The sequence below is a fragment of the Furipterus horrens genome, unplaced genomic scaffold, assembly GCF_987537825.1.
Source record: "Furipterus horrens unplaced genomic scaffold, mFurHor1.1.pri manual_scaffold_5, whole genome shotgun sequence".
Lineage (NCBI taxonomy): Eukaryota > Metazoa > Chordata > Mammalia > Chiroptera > Furipteridae > Furipterus > Furipterus horrens.
In genome coordinates this window covers 95,221,702-95,243,735 of record NW_028327175.1, presented here as the reverse complement: position 1 = coordinate 95,243,735, position 22,034 = coordinate 95,221,702, and the positions used below count along the sequence as shown (strand labels likewise).

General features: G+C 53.7%; 3 protein-coding genes across 3 annotated transcripts; 2 read left to right on the top strand and 1 right to left on the bottom strand.

Annotated features, from left to right (window-relative positions):
• Positions 1–1,788: 1,788 nt before the first annotated feature.
• Positions 1,789–5,729, top strand: POLR2J (RNA polymerase II subunit J). Its single transcript, XM_090279106.1, has 4 exons — positions 1,789–1,937; positions 3,097–3,186; positions 4,571–4,745; positions 5,505–5,729. The coding sequence occupies exons 1-4, from the start codon at positions 1,885–1,887 to the stop codon at positions 5,538–5,540; spliced, it is 354 nt and encodes a 117-aa protein (XP_090135232.1). The 5' UTR covers positions 1,789–1,884; the 3' UTR covers positions 5,541–5,729.
• A 326-nt stretch (positions 5,730–6,055) lies between these two features.
• LRWD1 (leucine rich repeats and WD repeat domain containing 1) lies at positions 6,056–13,017 on the bottom strand. Its single transcript, XM_090276838.1, has 15 exons — positions 12,867–13,017; positions 12,167–12,401; positions 11,956–12,072; positions 11,350–11,490; positions 11,018–11,122; positions 10,631–10,753; positions 10,436–10,550; positions 9,874–9,983; positions 9,481–9,688; positions 8,931–9,003; positions 8,691–8,831; positions 6,951–7,042; positions 6,613–6,768; positions 6,419–6,531; positions 6,056–6,320 (listed from the first exon to the last, which is right to left on the bottom strand). The coding sequence occupies exons 1-15, from the start codon at positions 12,944–12,946 to the stop codon at positions 6,180–6,182; spliced, it is 1,950 nt and encodes a 649-aa protein (XP_090132964.1). The 5' UTR covers positions 12,947–13,017; the 3' UTR covers positions 6,056–6,179.
• Positions 12,759–20,501, top strand: ALKBH4 (alkB homolog 4, lysine demethylase). The gene is made up of 3 exons (XM_090276835.1): positions 12,759–13,302; positions 15,623–15,820; positions 19,588–20,501. Exons 1-3 carry the CDS (start codon positions 13,180–13,182, stop codon positions 20,173–20,175), a joined length of 909 nt encoding a protein of 302 aa, XP_090132961.1. The 5' UTR covers positions 12,759–13,179; the 3' UTR covers positions 20,176–20,501.
• The last annotated feature ends 1,533 nt before the right edge of the window (positions 20,502–22,034 follow it).

The window sequence follows — 22,034 nt, the reverse complement described above, 5'->3', positions numbered from 1 at the left end:
CATGCAAGTTTTGGTCACAATTACGCTCAAAGCACAAAAGTAACCACAGACAATGAGTAAACACATAGGCTTGCCTTATTCCAACAAAACTTTATTTGCAAAAACAGGTGGCAGGCTTGGTCTGCAAGTTCTCACAGTTTGAGGCTCTCTGTCCCTAGACAGTTAAATAACCCTTGCTCTGACCTGTTCAACAATACTCCAGTATGACAGAACATGCTACACACTCCTCCTTCACCTAGTTTCAAGAATGAATATTTTTTTTCCTTTTTATAGAATTTATTGGTTAACAAAATTATACAGGTTTCAGGTGCAGAATTCTACAACACATCCTATGTAAACCTTTCACCACCCCAAGTCAAGTCTCCGTCCATCACCATTTATACCCCCTGTACCCTCCTTCACCTCCCTCCCCCTACTGCCCCCACCAATCAGCACATTGTTTTGTCCACATCCATGAATTTTTCTTTTTTGCTCAATCTTTCCATCCCCACCCCCAGCAACCCCCACCCCATCCCTGACAGCTGTCAGCCTGCTCTCTCTGAGTCTGTTTCTATTTGGATAGTGTTTAGCACTCCTCATCCTAGCAGCCCCTTTCACAGTTGTGCCCGGCAGACCTGTCTTATCAGAAGATGGAAATGGCCACTTGGCCTCCTCTTGGGGCACATCAAAATCGAGCCCCTGAAGACTCTCTGGGGATCTCATGTTGATTTGGGAATTGAAGGGCAAGTGTGACCAGAATTCCCCCAAAGAGAGCACACTTCCACAGTGGCGATGAGGGTGAAGACCCTGCTGGGTAATAATCATCCCCCCTACCCTAGCCCCAGTTAAGGGCAGCCAGTCTCGGCACATCCAGGCCCATGCAGTCCTGGCAAAGGTAGTATCCTTGGCCCAGACTCCTCCAGGGTGACTCAGAGGGGTAGGAGTTACAACCTCAGGGCATCATTTGCCTCACCAGCTGGACCTGAAGAGTCAAGGTTGGTGTGGGCTCAAGGCTCGGGTAGGAAATGACCCTTCCCAGGAAATGGTAGTGAAAGCTCAGATTTCTTTTGGGGATCCTTGGCAGCTGCCCAGACCTAGAGAAACAGCTGTGAAGCTGTTAGGACTCCAGTAGCCAATCTGAGACTCCAGTCCCTGTTGCTTCTAACAGCTCAGGTATAATAGCCTGCATAATATCAACCAATCGAAACTGGGACTGATGCACTCATCCCTCCCAGAGCCTCTTTCACACCTGTATACATACCTGCCTCCTGCCCCAGCCCTCACACAATAGTCCCCATAACAAGAAACTCACTAGGTCACAGCCCACTTGGTAAGCCAGTTACAACACAGTTAGGGATCTTGTAGCAAATTGCCTAGGCAGCCTTGGCAGGGGCTTATCCTTACACAGCCGTGTAATTCAAGAAATGGATGCCCATGAGCCCATGAAGTTTCTTCTGCATGCCGCCCCACCACACCTGCCCTGTACCCCATGGCTCCATTCTCCATTCAGGGGATTCTTGCTGTATACTCCAAGGGCACATTTCCAAAGACGGATCGAGGGGTGTGGGGAGCAGAGAGAGGCCGAGCTCAGCGTTGCGGCTTCGTCTGGACAAGGCTAGCTCACTACGCAGAGTAGCTCCTAGTTCTTCAAACACGCGTGCGCATCCAAGAAAGTCTCGCCTGGACTTGTGTGCAGAGGTACTCGCCTCCCGCGGTCCCTTTCTTGGGTTCTAGCGCCTGCGCCGGGTCCTCCAGTCCGATAGGGGGCAATGAGCCAGTCCTCACACGGGTTTGGCGCGGTCGGCGAACGCAGAAGCGGGCGCTAACCCGGAAGAGGTTGCATTCAGGTGTTCTGGAGGTGGTGGTGCTGGCAGCTGAGACTTTGCAGGCGGCTGCGGCGCTAGAATGAACGCCCCACCTGCCTTCGAGTCGTTCTTGCTGTTCGAAGGCGAGAAGAAGTAAGTGGAGCCAGCAGGGGAGGAGCAGGGTCCGGCCGAGGATCGCGGGCCTTCAACTCTTGGTCGTCAGCCCTGCAGATCCTGGAGCTTCTGTCCTCCTCTGCCGGGGCGGGGACGGGTAGGGAAGCAGTTTTTGCTTGACCGTCCGCTCGCCATGAGTTTCGGCGCCCATGCCTACCAAACTGAAGATAGTCCTGCGAGGCGGTGGTGACTCGCCTTTGCAGATGAGGACACCGAGACTCAGCGAGGTTAAGGAATACCCCGGCACAGGGGAAGTGGTGGGTCTGTTTTGGAACTCAGAATGTCTGGCTCCAGATGCCTTTCCCTGGCAGCCTTCTCACTCGCGGCCTGGCCCGCCGCCGTTATCCTCCTTGCTGCAACCAGAGTGATGGTTGTTAGACTCATATCCAGTCTTCAGTGGCTCCTCATTGCTTGCAGGGTGAAGGAAAATGGGCTTGGCTCCTGCATCCCCCACTTAAGGACTCTATCTGTGGGCAAGTGACTTAATCTGCCTGAGGTCTGTTTTCCTCATCTGGAAAATAGGCTTATTACTGTATTAAACCACAGTAAGTAAATCTAGGGGGAAATGAAATGAAGTAATTTATGTGAAGTGCTTAGTCCAGGGCTCAGTACCTAAGAGACCCTCTTAAACATTGGCTTTTCAAACTTCTCTTAACAGACGGGTTATACAGGGCGCTGTGGTCTAGCCCTGGCCAGCCACTTCAGTCTCCCTTGAGAGCAGTGGTTCTCAATTGGGGACTATTTTCCCTTTCAGGGAACTTTTGGCCATGTCTGCAGACATTTTTGGTCGTCACAATGGGGGTGCTACTGGCATCTAGTTCATAGAGGCCAGGGATACTTCTAGTATCCTAAAGTGTAGAGATAGCCCACTACCAAAAAGAATTATCCAGCCTAAAGTGTCAGTGGTGCCAAGGCTGAGAAACTCCGCTTTAGGAAAAGGAGCAATCCAAGTAGGCGAGGGTCCCACAGAATTGGCGTAACTGGAGTCAGGGTATAGACATGCTGCTGCCGAGTCAGGGAGGTCTTTGTAGAATGAAGAGATTGAGAAGGGCTTCCAGGAGTAGGTGGGACTTGAGACTCATGGAAGAGGGGAGCCCCTGCCCCCCACCCCCCATCTCTTGCTTCTGCCTCTTCCTAGGATCACTATTAACAAGGACACCAAGGTACCCAATGCCTGTTTGTTCACCATCAACAAAGAAGATCATACACTAGGAAACATTATTAAATCGTAAGTTTCAAGCCAAAGGCTTTCAGGGGCTATGTTTAATGAGGCTCTTGGAGGCAAAGTACAAATTCCAGATTTTCTTAAGTCTCTCTTAGCTACATGAAGTCCTTCTGTTTGCTTGCTCTGGCAGTTCACTCATTCCAGGACCTTTTCTTCAAAATGACACTGACCCATATCCATTCACTTGCTACATTTCTGTATTAGCTTGTTTATCTCACTCAAGTGAATATGCAGGAAGCCACAGAAAAATAAGCCTGCTTGTGTTTTTGTGCTAATGAGCATGGAGAAGTCAAGGTTAGCTTGTTTCTGCCCTGCCTGTTTGTGACAATGACCTCACTGACACCTGGCATTCTAAGATGTATATGCCAGAGTTGTAACTGAGCAGAATAAGGGGAAGAGGTAAGAGGGGGCTTGATGGTGGCCATGTTGGGTACCTGATATTGGTTGGTCGGTGCTTGTTTATACCAGTGAAGCCTTGGCCAGGGAGGTGGTTAGCAATGTGATTGGGCCAGGACTTCCATTTCACTGCTGAGAAGTACCATCAGTGAAGCAGGCTCTTCCCAGGTTTCTGTGTTTGAGCCTGGGCTGAATCCTGCTTAGTCTCCTGGTGTAAGTAGAGGGTGATGTTCCCCATCTTTTTGTTTGGATGACTCCCACCCTGAACAAAGCCAGTGGTGCACCCAGGCTTTTTTGGGGCCCTGCAGTTCCTTTGTTGTATGAGCAGTGGCCTCACCTATGCAAGGTCCCTCCCTCCAGGAGCTCACACTTGACTGAGCTGCTCTGAAGAAAACCCTCGTGTGCCCAGCAAACAACATTGGCTTCACTTCATCACAGCCTCATAGAACAGAACCCCGTAGGGGGGGCCAGTGCAGCAGCTGCCAGGCTGTGTTGCCTAAAGCACTTCCACTTCCCTGACTGCTCAGAGCCTAGGACACGCTCCCCTGTTGCCTTTATTTGCTGTGCCAGACACTTTTGGGGCTGGGAATGGGGCTTTTGTGTTCTGGTTTAGTGAACGCTGGCTGGATTTTTACTGACTAGGGAGGTATCTTGTGGGGCATTGCAGGGTCCCTGACTTCCCCTAAGGGAAGAGGCTATTTGAAACCCTTTTTACCAGCTAAGGTTCTTGATCCTCATGGATATAGGGTATTTGTGTGGGAGGAGTACCCATATGGTATATCTTCTCCAAAATACCTGTTTTACTTGAATTATTTTGGGGGGGGAGGGACTAAAAATTAAGAGCAGGGAACCACCTGGTGTCAGCTGCCAACTGCATTTGCTTATAGGCAATGGGGAGACGCCTTAGGTAGAAGGCTGGTAAGCTATAAGGGGCTAGAGCTCCAAGGGCACTGGTCCCAGCCTACTCACATGGCTCACCCCTATATCTCAGACAGCTATTGAAGGACCCACAGGTACTGTTTGCTGGCTACAAAGTTCCCCACCCCTTGGAGCACAAGATCATCATCCGTGTGCAGACCACACCAGACTACAGCCCCCAGGAGGCCTTCACCAATGCCATCACAGACCTCATTAGCGAGCTGTCCCTGCTGGAAGAGCGATTCCGGGTGAGGAGCCAGCTGTGCGGGGGTGGGGTGGGTTGGTCTGGACACCATCCTGTATGCCCCAGAGATGTGGGTTCTTATGCCAAATCTAGGACGACCCCAGAGTTATTTTCTCTTATCTGGGGGGAAAGGACGGAGGTGATGAGAGAACAGGTACTTCTGCTATAGCCTATGGATAAGGTTATGGAGTTGAGGCCTGAGGCCTGCTGCCTGCATCCGTAGGCAGGAACCTTCCCTAGTGCTCTAGGGTCTCCTTGTGCAGTCTCATGGTCTCTGTGGAAGCCAGGGACCTACTGCCTCTGCTTTCAGTTGCTGGCTGCTCTGTGGTTTGCAAGGCCTGGCTGTGTCCAGGTGATTTGTCCATCTAGAGGGCAGCTCATCCTAGGGTGGGGCCACGGCTGCTCAGGCAGAGCCTCAAAGTCAGTTGAAAGGGAAAGGCCCACTGTCTGTCAGATTTCAACTTGTCATATACTTACCAGGAAGCACCTGCTCCATCTGACTCCTGACCTAGGCAACAGGATGTGCGGGGCAGAGAAGTGATGGGGCAGGTGGGGCCGGCTTAGAGAGTCCCTTGGGTTGCTGGCTGCCCAGCTCCCTGGAGCTGTTCAGGGCCTGGTTTACTGTTTCTCTTCAGTTCTTGGCTGCACTTTGGAGCCATGGAAGCAGTTTCCTGGCAGATCTTGGTCAGGGATTCTGGGGCTGAGTTTCCAGCACCCTCACCCAGCCATTCCAGCTAAGTGCACTGCCTTTCCTTTCCCTCAGGTGGCCATAAAAGACAAGCAAGAAGGAATTGAATAGTGGGCTGAAAGCAGTCTTGGTTGGCCAGTTCCTGCCCTGCACTGGGCCCTTCTCCAGGCGCCAGGTAGAAAACAGCAACTTCTCCCAGCTGTGGTCCTCTTTGGAGATACCCCGAAGAGCCCCTCACCCCCGATGTGTCCTGTACATAGATTCTGCTTTATCTTTCTAATAAAGTGTGGCAGGAAAAGACCCAGGTGTGAGCTGAAGCAGAGGTGACTTCACAGCACGCGGATTGTCAGGCCCAGTGGAGGTAGATGAGCTGTCTCAGGGTTACTCTGAGGCTACGCTGCAGAGTGGATTGGCCCGGAGATCCAGGTTTCTGCCTGAACAAACATGTTCTGAACCAACTGGGAATCTGGGGGGCTGCAGGGAAGGCAGTCTTAAACAGAAGGGAAATGCTCAAACTGTGTACTTCCATGAGTTTCTACTATAGAAACTCCAGCTTCCAGCTCAGCCCGTCTTACTCATATTAGCAACACCAGATGGGGCCCACACACTGCTCTCCCAGGCCTCTCTTACATAGTAGAGAATTTAATACAAATATTCACTCAGAAAGATCCCCATCCTTTGCCTGAAAGTTGAATAAGTTAAGCGGTATCCCTGGTGCTCCATGATAGAGGCAGGAACTCCTGCTGGAGGCTAGTGTCTCTTCCAGATGGCTACAATGTTGGAGTCTGTCAGAGCGGTGAGGTAGGTGAAGGTGGGGTTGGCCACCACCGTGTTCACCATAGTCTTGGACACTGTCTGGTTGAGGGCCTGGGGTTGGGGCCACTTAAGGATCTGGTGGGAAGAGAGAGGGGGGTTAGGCTCCTTCCTGGATACCAGGCCCCTCATGCCGCACCAGGCCCCAGCAGGGAGGTGGAGCGAGCTGTGCATACCTGTGTGGGGGCCTGTGGCACTGCCAGCAGTGGAGGCTGCTGTGCCAGGATGTGCCTGACATCATAGATCCACACGTTGCCCTCCTCGTCCCCACAGAGCACAATCCCCTCATCTGCCAGGACACAGAGATTGGAATCTGAGGGGCAGAGCTCTAGGAGGTGGAAGGCAGGATGGGGTGTATAGGTGAACTCACCAGGACAGGTGCTGAGTGAGAAGTAGGCCAACTCTGTGGGTGACCACTGCAGCCGAGCCAGGACCACCACCGCCACTGTGGACCGGCTGTCCCGGCCCACCCATGTCTGACTCCAGCTCCACAGGCAGATGGTGCCCAGGTCATTCCCTTTGGAGGCTGTGAGGGAGAATGGAGAACTACCTGGGGGCCCCTCCCCAGGCATTTCTTGTTCTATAGTGGGGACCCCTCAGAAGCACTCAGACCTAAACCCTAGCCCAGGAAGAAGCCACCCATGAAGGCCTTATCAGGGCCAATCTGGGTCCCAGGAGGCCAGACTGTCCCCAGCAGGGCTCACTCACCCACGACATCCTCATTCACAAATGCCAGCCCATCCACTCTCTGGCCAGGTGCCTCCGAGCCCTCAGAGAAGACGAACTCCACTTCACACACCCTGTGGGGCCACAGAAGATGCTGGTCAACTATTCCTTACATACACAGAGCTGCTCATTCATTCAATGAGAACCATTCATTGGGCCCCTACTCTGGGCCCTGCTCTGTATGGAGCTCAGAAGATGCAGCCAAGAATATCTGCTCTGGGCCCTGCAGGGGTTAAGTTTTACTCTGGAAGTGGCAGCCAGCACCTGAGTGCACTGGTCCCAGGATGGGGGGTGGGGGTGGGGCTCTGGAGAGAGGCAGTACCCCTGGGACTGAGAGATGAGCAGGAGAAGGCATTTCCAGCCAAGTGCCAGCGGTCTGAGAAGGGAAACTGGGAAAGGGGTTGCTGTGACCCTGGGGACAGCAGGGAGCATCTGCTGAATATGTTTCTAAGCTGAGCGTGTGTGTAACATCACAGTGCTTGTGAAGGCCACCCAGCAGCTGCCCAGAGTCCTGGGGAGGATGAGAGGACACCTGGAAACAAGGAAGGCAGCCAAGCATGAACTGTGGGGGGGAGCAGACACATCTAAGATGTGGGAAAGAAATGCCACAGGACTTAGGGACCAGGCAGATGTGAGCGGACAGGAAGGAAAGAGACAGGCCCAGGGCCTGGCTCCCAGGTGTGGCACAGGGCCACCACCAACAGTTGGCTGGACAACTGCTAGAGTCTGCCAAGGCTTCCACAACTTCCCTCCATGTAGTAGCCACTTCATTCCTGCCACCCAGACCTAAAATTCTTCCCAGGCCATTCACTGTACTTAAGGTAAAGTTCAAAATCTTACCACAGCCAACAAAGCCAGTGTACCCTGGCTCAAGCAACCTTACCACCTGAGCTTGTACCAAGCTGTGGCCAGACATCCCTAGTCAGCCAACTCTCCATACCACTGGCCCTTTGCACATGCTGCGCCCCCGTGTGTATGCACCTTCCTTCTTTCTACCTGTCTTGATTCCCTCACAGGGCTCACATGGAAAGCATGAACCTGAGAACTAATCCATCTGCCAGTGGTCACCTTGGCCTTCCAGTTCGCCTCTCAAAGTACCTGATTCTCTTTCCTTCAGTAGCTGACAACACACTTTGTGGGGTTTTAATTGGCCACCTTAGTTTAATGTGTCTCTGCCACTAGGCTTGTGCACCCACCCCAAGAGGGCTGGAACTCCATACTGAGCACTGTCTCAGGCCGTCCAGGTGGCATGGATGAGCCACAAGCTTCAACCTGGCCTTCTAGTGCCTTGTCCTTGACCAGACACCACCCCCCTTGTCCTCCACTAGCCCTGGGATGCAAGTTACTGTCCCAGCTTTACAGATGAGGAAATTATGCTAGGACAGGAATGCCACATTGCTGGTAAGTGGCAGGACATGGGCCGTAGTGAAGCCCCAGGTTGAAGGTGGGGTGACCATAGCACAGAGAGGGAACGGACCCAGCTCAAGTCCTACAGCCAAACACTAGGGAATAAATGGGTCACAGGGACCTTTACTCAGAAGACTAGCAGGAGGTGGGGACAGGCCAGCTCTGTGAAGAGGACCCTGAAAACAACTGTGGCTGCCAGGGCGGTGTGCACAGGTTTCAGCACCACCTCTGGCAGGTGGACCTGGGGTCAGACACCTGGAATGGCAGCTGCCCAGCTCTGAGGCTTGGCTTTCAAGGCACCCCCATCTGCCTCACCTTCTCTTTTGAGGCTGGTCCAGCTGCACGTCCCAGCAGCAGCAGCCACCCTCACATCCAGCCAGCAGATAGGCATCTGGACAGGAGGCAACCGGGCAGAGGCGTAGGGGGGTGGAGGTGGTATCGAGTGTGAGCAGCTGGCTGCCAGCAGGTGAAAATGAGAACATGAGGCCACGGACCCAGGTGTCCACCCACCCTTGCAGCCAGCCCTCTTCACGCCAGCCCTGCTCAAACCATCACCTGGCCTGGAATTTGTAATCTTGGTCAGGAACCCCAATGTCCCAGAGGATGATCCTCTTGTCATAGGAGGCCGCTGAGGAAGGGATATGAGGGGAGAAGTGCCTCTGAGGAGACCCTGCTCCCTCTGACAAGGCCAAAACTGTGGTTCCAAGGCCAACCCCTCTCAAGTAGAGAGGGAGGGCCATGGCCCACAAGCGCTATCTTACTCTAACCTAACATGTGCCACACCAGGCAGCCATCTTTTGTAGGCATCTGCTCACACACGTCACCCTCATTGGGCTCACAACTGAAGGGCCAGGGGTATCTGCCCCAGTCACAGAGTGGCCCAGGTTGTCAGAAAGCTCCAAGGCCACAGATCAGGTTGAGGGGAAAGCCAGGATCTGAAGCCCAGTCACTTGTCCACAAAATTATGGCCAGAGCCAAACTTGTCAGCCCAGAGGGAGACTGCCAGCCACAGTAGTCCCCTACCATCCCAGAGAGGGAGCACTGAGGTGGCAGGCTGCAGGACAGGGGTGCTGGGGGACCCCTGGGGGTGTGCAGAAAGTCTTACTGAAGAGGTGGGTCTCATGGGTGGGGCTGAAGCAGAGGGTGGCGATGGCCTTCTTGTGGGCCCGGATGACCCCGCAGCAGAAGCCAGCACGCACATGCAGCAGCCGGACCTGGCCTCGCAGGCCTGCAGCCGCCAGTACACTCCATCGCTTCTTGTGGCCTGCCTGTGTGACAACTGTCAGAGCTGTCCAGGCCACTGAGAAGAACTCCTGCGGGAGTGGGGGTGTGGAGCAGTCACCAAGGGACAGAGCTACATGTGTGCACATGTATGCAGGATCAGATCTGGGAAACTGAGGCCCAGCACCAAAGAAAAAGGTCACCTGGTGAATAAGGAGCACTCCCGCCACCAGGGCTCGGCCCGCCCCCGCTGCAGGAGCAGGGCCATGGCACTCACCTCACCGGGTGCCTTGTACTTGTGCAATACGATGCCTGTCTGGCAGTCTATCACACACACAGCCTCTCCGCCACATGTGGCCACGGTCTGGGTTGTGGCCCTTGTATGCCCTGTTTTGAGGGGTTAGCCTAGTAAAAACACTTTCTGTACAGTTTCCCCCTGCAGTTCCCTCCTCCTGGTCTTGATGTTTTGTTTTTCCCTTTGAAGGTCTTATTTATTTATTTTTAGAGAAGGGAGGGAGAAAGAACGGGAGAGAAAAATTGATGTGCGAGAGAAACATTGTTCTGTCACCTCTTGCATGTGCTCTGATTGGGGATGGAACCTGCAACCCAGGCATGTGTCCTGACCAGGAATTGAACCTGTGACCTTTTGCTTTGCAGGATGATGCCCAACTGAGCCACACTGGTCAGGGTGCCTGGACATTTTTAAGCTCTCTGTCCTTGCTGATTTCCCCATCACCCAGGCAGCCCCCCTCCAGGTGGCATTCTAAGGCTCCCTGTCCAGAAAGCTTGTTCTCCTTGTTCCCTGTGGCCCATGTCCTGCCTGCCCACCAATGATGTACCCTCATTCCAGGCTGGCTCAAAGGCGCAGGCCCAGAGCTGGGTCTCCAGATCCTGAGGACTGTTGTTCTTGCTGTGGCACTGCAGGAAGTGTATGGGCTCCAGCTTCAGGGCAGGCTGTGGGGGCAGAAGGGGGTCATACCTGCCCCAACCCTTGCTCCCAGCCAGACGCTCCCTGCCACCTTGATTTAGCTTACCTGGCTGCCACCAGAACCCATGGTGAGGCCCTCCACCTGGGCCAATGGGGAGGTGCACAAACGCTTGTTGGGAGAGACATTGACTGGGTCATCATCTGGCCGTTTTGAGGCCTCTGGCCTGGCCTATGTGGGGGAAAGGGTGGCTGAGAGCTGGTGACCATGGGAATCATCTACCCAGGGCTTCTTTCCTCCCTATTACAGGCTGGCCCATACCCTCCCATAGGTGTAGGAGGCAAGGGCTGGCCCAGGGTCAGAGGGAATTAACTTGGGCACTGGAGGCTGTCTCGGGCTCATTCCCAGGACCCCCTGCTTCCCTGCAGCCTCCTTAGGTAGGAAGGGCCAAGGCATACTTTCAGAGCCCTGGGAGCCACACAGAACCACACTCACCCTGGGCTCCTGGGCAGCTGTGGCTTTTAGGGACTTCTCCGAGATGTCTGTGTCATGCATTTGGGTCTCACCAGAGGCTACCAGCTCCTCAGAGATCATCTGCACCTGGGTGGCACCAGGCCATTAAGAAGCTGGGCACAGTCCCTCCTCAGGCACCCAGTCAGAGGTAGCTTGTGCTTTCTGAGTTGGGAAAGGGCCTTTCCAACCAATAGTGGTGCCTTTCCTGACATGCCCCACTCCCCACAGCCCCTCATGGCCAGAGACCTCCAGGGCAGCTCAGGGCATGGGAGCCACCAAGGAGCTGGGAGAACAGACTCTCAGTAAAGACATACCCGCCACTGGGTGAACTCGCTGAGGGACTCGGGCCCATAGTGGACATCCCTGACGGCAGACCTCACAAAGTCCGCCTGGGCCTTCTCAGCCTCCTCCTCAGGGTTCCGCGAGGCCATGAACTTCTCCCAGTGAGCTGCGACCTGCAACAAGAGGAGCCAAATCCAGGCCCAACCCACCCCTGGACCCTCCATGGCCCCTCTGCTCCCAATCTCATGGTCATAGGTGCCTCAACCTCACTGCCTCCTAGAAGCCTCCCTAAACCACAGCCTTCTTAGCTGCATGTTGCATAAATATAAGCAACACATAACACACATACATGGGTAATAGCCGCAGAAGAGAGAAGGTGTTCTGTCCAGGATAAAGTGTCTTCAGCCTCCCCTGCTGGACCCTGTACACGTGGAGGGCAGGACACCACCCAAGGACAAGAGGCCTCACCTGAGGCACCACCACAAGCTCAGAGTGACATATCAGGCTAAGGGCCACTAGGTGTCAGGGAAGAGAGCTCCTGTAACCTCCCTCAGTGTCCTCCAAGTGTCCAAGCCTGCTGCTTGCTCCTCAAGGCTCCCGACTGTTCCCAAGCCCCAGATACCTTCCAGCCCCCTTACTCTGCTGGTCAGCTCCCGGTTCAGGTTCTCCACCTGAGAGGAAGTGGAGGAGGCGTCTTTGCCATTGACCTTGCGCAGCTTGGGCAGGAGAAAGGAGACCTTCAGGTTGTCACTGACCTGGGGAAGGAGGGAAGAATGACTCCAGGGTTGCTGAGCCCAAGCCCAACAAAATGCTGGCCCCAGGCATGGGGCCCTAGGCGAACCCACTTACTGTCAAGAAGGGGTTGCCCTCCAGGCTGAGCTCCTCGAGCTCCGGAAACTGGCACAAGGCAGTGACGTCCCCCAGCTGGTTGTTGGCACAGCGAAGGATGCGCAGGTGAGGCAGGCCCAGGTTGGCTGGCAGTGTCTCCAGTTGGTTGTTGGAGAGGTCCAGCTCCTGCAGCTTCGTCAGGCGGCTCAGGAGCTTGGGGTCCAAGTGCTCGGAGAGCAGCTTCAGCCCTGACAGGCTGGGGTGAGGACAGGCAGGGAGTGGTCAGAGGGCAGGCAGGCCTCAGTCCCACACCTGTGGCAGCCCAGGGTGCCTCCAAAGGCTTTTTCACCTGGCATTTCTTGTGCATGCACAGCCTCTCCTCAACACCCTACTTTTAAAAATCGTGTAACTACTTTAGAACTCGAGGCAGCTCGCCCCCTCCCGGATGCTTTCCTGATCCTCTGGAGGGGATTCCTCTGTGCTCCCCGGGCCCTCTGTAATGATCTCGACAGGCTGCTCAATTCTCTTTCTGCACGACTGTCGCTAGCAGGCCGGGCCCTCTTCAGGGGTGAGGGCTGCCAACCCGGCCCCTCTCCTGACGGGAAGGCGGCGTTTGGCCCGAGTGATTAGAAATTCCGCCCAACCGACAGGGAGATAACCGGGCCGTGCAAGAGTCCCGGCCTCGCTCCCGAAACCTCGTCGCCCCCGACCCGCCTCTTACTCCAGGCTCCGGATCTTCCCCAGCCGGTCACTCTTGGGTCGCCCCCGCTCCATCAGCACCCGCGCCGACAGGGGGCCCATAGCGAGGAGGCCCGGTCCGCGCTGGCCGTATCGGGGACACCAGCGTCCTGCGGACCCCGGAGTCCGCTGCTGGCGCCCGCGGCTGGCAGAGCCCAGGAGGTGGCGCCCCGCAATCCCTTGCTGGTGATGACCGGAAGGAAGTGGCCCCGCGGGCTTCGTGCCTCGCGTGCGGACCACCAGTCCCAGCGGTCCCCGCGACCTCGCGCCTGCGCACTGGCTGCCGGGACACAGCGATGGCGGCTGCGGTGGTGGCGGCCCCCGAAGTCCTTAGGGAATGCGGCTGCAAGGGCATCCGGACCTGTCTAATCTGTGAGCGGCAGCGCGGAGGTGACCCACCCTGGCAGTACTCCCCACAGGTAAGAGCTGGGTGAGGAGACACGCCCACGACTTTATTCTTCCTTGGAGGAAACTGAAGCCCAGGCTTCATGAATACAGTCCTGGATCAAACCGTGGCAGGGGGCCCTCGCAGTGAGGACGTTGCGGGGGTGAGGAGATGAGGGCTTTGAGGAGTGGGCTTGGAGTGGGTAAGGGATTGGGATGTGGGAGCAGTCCGACCACAGCTCACCGCTGGGACTTGGGGGTAATCTGACAGCAAACCTCTACGTTTGACAGCAAACCCCACCCCGACCCCGCACCCTATGCACCTGGGAGCCTCATGGGCACATGGGGAGACAATATGGAAAGAGTAGAGGGTGCTGAAAACCAAGGCAAAAGTGCCCAGAGGCCTTGGACGGAAATGAGCAAGGAGGAAATTAATTCCAATTAATTAACGAAAAACGACTCAGCCTTTGAACTGGGCCTGGAAGTATTTTAATTGCTTGAAAGGGCGTTCCAGCGGGGCGAACTGCTTGAGTATAGGCCTGGGACAGAGGTGTGTGCTTAGAAGGTGGGTGATGTTTCAGGTGAAGGTGATGAGGTCTGGGCAGGCTGGAACTTGTCCTGGGGTCATGGAGAGCTCCTGAGGGTTTTAAAGGAAATTACATGTCAATTTTAGAACAGTCCTGGAAGCTGGTAGGAAGGTAGGAAGGCTGGGAAGCCAGTGAAGCAACTGTTGCAATGTCCCTGGTAAAAGTGTGGGAGGTGCTGCGAAAAACAGTATTAAGGTTTATAAAAAAATTAAAAGTAGAATCACCATATCACCCAACATTTCTGGGGATATACCCAAAAGAATTGAAAGCAGGGTCGTGAAGAAGTATTTGCACACCTATGGTGCAAGCAACCCAAGAGTCCACTGATAGGTAAATGTGTAAACAAAAGCAATACATACAATAGGATATTATTCAGCCTTAAAAAGGAAGGAAATTCTGCAGTGTGCTACAATGTGGATGAACCTTGAAAAATATTATGCTAAGTGAGATAAGCCAGTCACGAAAGGACAAATGCCATTTGATTCTACTTAGACTACCTAGAATAGTCAAAATCAGAGGCAGGAAGTAGAACGGTGGTTGCCAGGGGTTGAGGGAAGGAAAAGGGGGAATTGTTGTTTAATGGGTACACGACTTTAGTTTTGCAAGGTGAAAAAGTTCTGGAGATTGGTTGCACAACAGATTAATGTACTTAACACACTGAACTGTATACAGAAAAAAATTATTAAAGCTGGTAAATTTTATGTTATATATATTTTGCCACAAAATCTTTCCTTAAAAAGCACCAAAGATTTGAACTCTGTTTGTGGCTGTGGGTGTAGAGACACAGAACACACTGGGGGTAGCACCTTCCCAACCTGATGGCTGAGGGATGAGCAAAAATGTCCAGGATGACTCCCCCTCTTAACATGCCCCTTGTGGGTGCCAGAGACAGAGGGCATGGTGGTTCAGATATGGGGTGGTAGCAATGCCTGTGGGCCACAAGGGGGGAAGAAGCAGAATTAATTGGTCAGAGAGGACCTCAGACTGCCATGTAAATCTGACAAGAGTCATGGCCAATCCAGTGGGAGCTCCAAAGTAAACACTGCCCATTAGAGGAGGCCCATGCTGGGCAGAACTGGCCTGGTCCTTGCTGAGTCACTGGCTAGGAGCTGCCCTGGAAGAGGATGGCCTCTGCTCAAAACCTGAGGCAGACCCTAGAGGCACTGCAGCAGGAGACTGTCAGTCCAGCTCCCATCTCAGTGACTGGCAAGTTCTGTTCTTCCTGAAGGGAAACGCAGGCAGTGCCTCTGGCTGCCACAGAAGAGGGCAGGGCCCAAAGACATCCCTGCTGAACTGGGGAGGGCTTCTTTCCTCAGGTTTGCCAGCATGTGCTGCTCACCCCCTCAACAGCCCCAGGGCCTCAGCTTTAGGGGAAGCCTATTTCTCAAACTTCTGGTCTAGGCTGGATGTTTTTGCACCCGTCCTCTCCTTTAACTTTCCCAAGGCTGAGGACAGAAGATGCCCTATAGCAGCACAGAAGCTGTGGACTCAGGCTGCCCCCAGCTGTGCAGCCTCTGGCTAGTTCCTTAACTTTGTTGAGCCTTGGTCATCTCAGTTATAAAATAGTTATGCAGATGCTCTTCCCTTTTATGGGTGAGGAAAAGGAGAGCCTTTCCCAGGAGGCAGCCCCAAGCAGGGATTTGGCCTCTCTAGTGTAGCTGCCTTCCAAAGTGGCTTCGGATGGATGAACCACTGGGCAGAGGCTGCTGGCCAGAGGGCCTCCAGAGGGCAGGCTCCAATGGCTCCAGGACTCATCTTTCTTTTACAGAAAACACATCGTTTTGTTTACTACTTGGACACTGGCTGGGCTGTGGGGGCTGAGGAGTCTGACTTTGAAGGCTGGGCCTTCCCTTTCCCTGGTGTGACATTGATAGAGGATTTTGTGACCCGGGAGGAAGAAGCTGAGATGGTGCAGCTGATGGACCGTGAGCCTTGGAAGCTCTCCCAGTCTGGACGGAGGAAGCAGGTAGGGTGGCCCAGAGCTAGGGAGGAGGGTTGGGGCTGTCAGAGAGGACAGTCACTTCGCTGGCCCCCTTTGCTCACCTCCTGTTCAGCGCCCTTCTCTGAAGCCATACCAGGGGAGGGCCCAGCCTGCTTGGCCGGGACACCTTCCCAGCAGGAAGCCAGGGAGCCAGGACTCTAAGGCAGATGGCCCCACAGCTCTTGCTGCCCATGCCTAACTGGCCTAGTGCTGGTGACTGCCAGGGAGGGCTTCTTGAAGGCTGCCAGATGCCTTCTTGTCTGAAGTTTGCTTCCCCTCAGTCTTGCATATTTTCAGGCCACCAAGTCCCAGACTTCCTCTTTGTCCAAGATCAAAGCTCCCTCTTCCCTCAGTCCTGCTCCTCTCTGTCTAGGTCACTCCTTCTGTTCCTCAGCTTCAGCAATCCTTGCCCCACCAGAACCTGTAAGCCATTCATCCAGCCACATTTTCACTTTCTCCTCCCTTCCCACCACCTTTCCTTACCGGGTACCATAGCCAGTTATTATAGTTACTTCCTTGGGTGCCAGAGACAGATTAAGGTTGGTTGAGGCCCCAGGCGCAGAAGAAAATATTGGGCTCCTTAAAAAAAAGAGAGACAGGAAAAATAAAAATATATGTTAACCATATTTTATGCAGCGTAGTAATTAAACCAAACTTGGTGTCGTTAGAAAAAAGTGTAAAGTTGGGGTTTTGCGGGACCCTTCAGAAGCTGGGGCCCAGGGCGCGTACCTGGTGCGCCCGCCATTAAACCCGCCTCTGTTGGGTGTCCCTTCAACATTTTGTATGAACCTTTGCTTCATATTCTTTCCGCTCAACTACACCCCTTGTCAAGTCCAGCTTCCCCTCCCTCGCACCCACGGGCAGCCTACTGTTAGGGCTGCTCGGCTCTGGGCCCTTCCTGCTCCCACAGTCATACCTGCCCCAGGTCATCGCTTGTTGCTGTCCTTCCAAACCTCTTTCTCCCTCCGCACTCCCTGCTGATGACCTTGCCTCTGAGAAAACAGACGTGTCAGCACACCTGCCTGCCATGAGTGGGTGCTGTTCCCTTCACGTCCGTGCCCAGAGCCTCCCTGACCTCCACTCCAGAGACCTTGTCCAGTATTGCTCCCCTGTCTCCCCAAGTTGAATTTTGCCTCGACTGGATCTTTTCTACCAGCCTGCCAGTAGGCTCTACCTCTCTCGTCTCTGCAGTGGAATTCTCCAAAGAGTTGTTTATTCTCACTGTCTTCAATTCCTCTTCTCCCATTCCTGCTCTGCCCACTCAAAAACTGCTTCCCTCGCTGACATCCATGCCCTAAACCCAGTGACTGGTTCTCAGGCTCAGCCCTTGGGCCTCTTCCTGTTTCTGCTTCAGACACCCTCATGCTGATCTCAGGGCCTATACACCGTCACTGTTTGGGATTCCCATGTTCACATCTCCAGCCCCGGCTTCTATTTGTCAGACCATAAACAGTGTCCCTGTCACAGCAAATTCTGCCTTCCATCTGTGCAGACTGGAAACGTTGATCTCTCCAGTTTTCTGTCTCTTTTCATTCCTGTCAGCTCTTTCTTCCTTTAAAACCTATCTGAATGTGAGAACACCCTGCCACCACTGCCTCCACATGCATTCCAGCCCCTGGTTCCCTCCCTGGCATTCCTTCAGGGGCTTGCTGGGGTAGCCCTCAGCCCTCTTCAGTCTGTTTTCAGTAGGGAGGAAAGTGACTCCAGTGAAGCCTCGTTAGATCCTGTCACAGCTCCGTTACAAACCCTCCTTACAGTACCCGGGAAGGCCCTGCACCGGCCGCCAGCCCCACCTTTGTTTTCATGGCTGCTCTCTGGCGTCCCTTACAGCAGTCACGCCGGCCTCCTCCGTGCTCCTTAAGGGCTCCAGCTCCTTGTCCCTCTGCCGGCTGCACTCCCATTCCAGGCTTTCTGCCCGCCGCCACCTCACCTTGCCATGCAGGAGGCTCTCACCCACGCTCTGGGAGACAGGCCTGGAGGGAGAGCGTCCCAGCAGATGGAACCACCCATTGTTAGAGGGGGACCAGAGAGAGTAGGAGTTGGCAGATAAATGTTCCCTTTTTTCATACCTTAGGCCAGAAATCTGAGACATATTGTAGAGGGCTCCTCCCTATTTTTTTTTTGTTTTGTTTTGTTTTGTTTTTGAGATACAAGCCACATACCATAAAATTCATCCATTTAAAATATACAATTCAGTGGATTGGTTTTTAGTCTAGTCACAATGTAGTGCAGCCGATACCACTATCTAGTTCTGGAACATTATCTTTTTTACTTTTTAAAAATAAATTTTATTGCCTTGGCTGGTGTGGCTTAGTGGATTGAGCGCTGGCCTGCAAACTGAGGAGTCACCAGTTCAATTCCCAGTCAGGGCACATGCCTAGGTTGCGGGCCAAGTCCCCTAGTTGGGGGTGTGTGGGGTCAACCACACATTGATGTTTTTCTCCTTCTTTTTCTCCCTCTCTTCCCCTCTCTCTAAAAATAAATAAATAAAATCATGAAAAAAAAAAGGTTTTATTTACTTTTTTAGAGAGAGGGGATAAGAGGGAGAAAGAGAGGGAGAGAAACATCAATGTGAGAGAGAAGTACCAATCAGCTGCCTCTCATAAATGCCCTGACTGGGGTTCTGGCCCGCAACCCAGGCATATGCCCCAACCAGGAATCATACTAATGACCTTTTGCCTTGTAGGACGACGCCCAACCAACTGAGCCACACCGGTCAGGGCTAGTTCTGGAACATTTTCATCATGCCAAAGGAAACCCATGATCTACTTTTTCTGTCCGTATGGATTTGGCTATTCTGGACATTTCATATCAATGGTTTTATACATATGTGGCCTTTTGTGTCTGGTCCTTGTATTTAGCATAATGTTTTCAGGCTTCATCACTTTGCAGCATGTATCAGTGCTTTCCTGCCTTTATGACGGAATTCTGTCCCGTTGTGTGGACATGCCACCATTCGTTTATTCACTCACTGCTGGTGAGCACTTGGGTTCTGCAATGGGCATTCGTGTGCATGCTTCTGTGTGGACTTGTTTTCATTTCAGGTATACTACGTAGCACTGCTGGGCCACGTGGTAACTGTGGTCCCTCATGGTTCTGAACCCCAGCTGTGCCCAGTGTTGCCCCTCTTGATAACGCTACCTTGGACTGGCCCGTCCTCCCTTGCTGCTCCTTCTTCCCAGCTCCCCACTCCTCGGCATCACGTCCTGGATACCCTACCTGTACACGGGCCTTCTGTCTCTCCCTCTGCTTCCTGGGGTACCTAGGCCGAGACATCCCCCAGCGCTTCGTATCCCCTTCCTTGCTTGATTTTTTCCCTTAGTACTTACTGCCATCTGTTGTTTGCTGTTTGTTTACATCTCTGTGGTGCTGACATCTTCCTGCTGGAATGTCAGACCCACGAAGTCAGAAATTTTTGCTTTTCTTGGTCACTGTGATTGAATTCTTTTCTTTTTTTAGATTTTATTTATTTTTAGAGAGAGGAGAAAGGAGGGAGAAAGAGGGAGAGAAACATTGAGATGAGAGAGAACATTGATAGATTGCCTCTTGCACGCCCCCAACTGGGGACAGACCTGCAACCCAGGCATGTGCCCTGACCAGGAACCAAGCCAGCAACCTTTCAGTTCACGGGCTGGTACTTGATCCCCTGAGCCACACTGGCCATGGCTGATTGAATTCTTTAGACCTAGTGTGTGATAATATTTCTGTAAACTCAGACACTTCTCCACTTCTTTTTTGTCCTTATCCTTCAGGACTATGGTCCCAAAGTCAACTTTCGGAAACAAAAGCTCAAGACCACTGGCTTTCAAGGCCTCCCCAGTTTCAGTCGGGAAGTGGTGCGGAGAATGGGCCTCTACCCCATCCTAGAGGACTTCCGGCCCGTGGAGCAGTGTAACCTGGACTACTGCCCAGAGCGGGGCTCAGCCATTGACCCCCACCTGGACGACACCTGGCTGTGGGGAGAGCGGTTGGTGAGCCTCAACCTCCTGTCTTCCACTGTGCTGTCTATGTCCCGGGAGGCGCCTGGCAGCCTGCTGCTCTGCCTGGCCCCGTCTGGCTTCCCGGAAGCCCTGGTGGAAGGTGTGATGGCCCCCAGCAGGTCCGTCCTGTGTCAGGAGGTGGAGGTGGCCGTCCCCTTGCCCCGCCGCTCTCTGCTTGTGCTCACAGGAGCCGCGCGGCACCAGTGGAAGCATGCCATCCACCGCAGACACATCGAGGCCCGCCGTGTGTGTGCCACCTTCAGGGAGCTTTCAGCCGAGTTCTGCCCTGGTGGGAGGCAGCAAGAACTTGGGCAGGAGCTCCTACAAATCTCTCTCTCCTTTCAGGGGAGACCCGTGTGAGCTGCCTCCCTGGGGACAGAGCAGGCGCATGGGCCTCGCCTAGGGTGCCGGCTCCACAGTTGACTCTTTGTCAGGATTGAAGCGGGGAGCCCAGCACAAGGGTCTTTCTTCCCAGCTCATCAGGTTTTCAGATAGGGCTGCGGACACTCGGACACTGGGCAGGGCAAGCCCTGTGGGAACTGGTTTTCATAGGGATGTACCTCGGGTCACCCCCTTTGAGCTGCACTGTGGCCACTTGTTTGGGTTATTTAATTTTTCACAGTCTGAGGGAAGTGGCATAATTTGAGTTTAAAAAACAGCATCTCTTAAAACCATTTTCTTCTGTATCCATCTCTCTCAGTGAGGTTCTCTGACATCCCACCATGCAGTCCCTTCAGTTGGGTAGCATTTTGGACTGGAGAGTGGAATTGGTACAAAATTTGAAGTTACTACTGTTCCAAATTTCAGAGCTGGTGACAGCTTCTGAGTCAGGCTCTGCCTGGGTCATGCCTGACCCCACCTTGGGGTGCATGATGCAGTGAGGACGGAAATCTCCTGAGAGTTTGATACACACATAATCTACCCCACCCCTGCCCCACATAATGGTGTCAAAAAGTAGGAGAAACATTCTCTTTGGCTCCCAGGATAGCACAGGGTGGTCTACTGTCTGGTGGTCACCTGTATGGGTGGCTGCCCCTGTGCCTCTGTGGCCAGGTGTGCAGGCCATGGAGGTGGAGGGAGACGCCAGTGTTCCCTGGGCCTGCATGGCCAGCCCTCTCCAGCCCTCAGGTGACAAAGTACACTCAGCTCCCCCACCACATGCTGGGAGCCAAACTTGAAGGACTAGTGCCCCATCACAGCCTTGAAAGTTCGTGGTTGGCACTGGTCTTCACAGTCACTCTGGAACTTTCTAATAGCTGGAAGGTTCGGGGAGCCACTGGCCACTGCACTGCCTGTGAAGTGGCATCAAGCTGCTGAGCCACTGGGCTGGAGAACCCTGTGAAGACCCAGTGGAGAGGCTGCTAGGGCTTCTAGGGACTGAGTGAGCCCAGCTGTTGGGTGGGGGCTGGTGGGCTCCCAGATGCCTGAACTGCCTCTTTCTGAGTCAACTCACTCAGAGTAGGAGGGTGGAGGGCAGCTTCTTCCCAGGTCTTGTAATCTCCATGCAAGTCCTCATAGACTTGCATATTGTTGGGCATATAGATAGATGCTGTATCTGAGCAGCTAAGCAGACATGCAGGCATGGTGGTTTGCTCCACAGGGCCCGTTGGAGGCTGAGCCTTAGAGCAACCCACCTCTGGGTGGAGCCTGCAAGGTGCCCAGCCAATAAAGGAGGGAAGGGATGTTTGGGAAATGCTATACCCCAAGACCTGTCAGGGAGAGGCCTGTTAAGGCTGGGGAGTCACTCAACAGTGGAGCCTGTTTCTCCTGGAATCTCTTAGTGCTTGCCAGATATTTGACATTTGGCTCTTCCTGCAATGCCGCAGAGCACATGTTAGGAAATGCTCCATTACATAGTAAAGCTGGTGATCCTGAGCTTTGTCCTTTAAGTTGCTACACGGAGACCATCAGGCCCCAGGTGCCCACTGTCTCACCTAAGCCACCCACTAGGATGGGGTTGGGGTCTGGCCAGGCTGGGGTGCTTCCTCCAGAGCCACTCCTAGGCACCAGTGCAGCCGCTGTCCTGTACCAGCCTAGCAGCCACAGCCTGGGTAAGTCACAGCATCTGCTTCACACCCATATTTTAGGGGGCTCTTCCTGCTTTCCTCAAACACCAGATGTTTGTTGTGCAGACTGTTTTTTCTGCACTAATGCTCTTGTGGTCTCAGACTAGAAGGTAGGAGCCTATGGGAACATACTAACATAGAAGCATCCAGTCC

What these genes read in the sequence shown, in the direction of transcription:
- ALKBH4 (XM_090276835.1), top strand. Translation starts at nt 13,180, where the DNA reads ATGGCGGCTGCGGTGGTGGCGGCCCCCGAAGTCCTTAGGGAATGCGGC. An exon ending in CCTGGCAGTACTCCCCACAG is followed by an intron (nt 13,303 to 15,622) that starts GTAAGAGCTGGG and finishes TTTCTTTTACAG; the next exon opens with AAAACACATCGTTTTGTTTA. An exon ending in AGTCTGGACGGAGGAAGCAG is followed by an intron (nt 15,821 to 19,587) that starts GTAGGGTGGCCC and finishes CTTATCCTTCAG; the next exon opens with GACTATGGTCCCAAAGTCAA.
- LRWD1 (XM_090276838.1), bottom strand. Translation starts at nt 12,946, where the DNA reads ATGGGCCCCCTGTCGGCGCGGGTGCTGATGGAGCGGGGGCGACCCAAG. An exon ending in CAGCTGCCCAGGAGCCCAGG is followed by an intron (nt 10,754 to 11,017) that starts GTGAGTGTGGTT and finishes TCCCCCACATAG; the next exon opens with GCCAGGCCAGAGGCCTCAAA. An exon ending in AGTACAAGGCACCCGGTGAG is followed by an intron (nt 9,689 to 9,873) that starts GTGAGTGCCATG and finishes CCACTCCCGCAG; the next exon opens with GAGTTCTTCTCAGTGGCCTG.
- POLR2J (XM_090279106.1), top strand. Translation starts at nt 1,885, where the DNA reads ATGAACGCCCCACCTGCCTTCGAGTCGTTCTTGCTGTTCGAAGGCGAG. An exon ending in CTGTTCGAAGGCGAGAAGAA is followed by an intron (nt 1,938 to 3,096) that starts GTAAGTGGAGCC and finishes GCCTCTTCCTAG; the next exon opens with GATCACTATTAACAAGGACA. An exon ending in CTAGGAAACATTATTAAATC is followed by an intron (nt 3,187 to 4,570) that starts GTAAGTTTCAAG and finishes CCTATATCTCAG; the next exon opens with ACAGCTATTGAAGGACCCAC.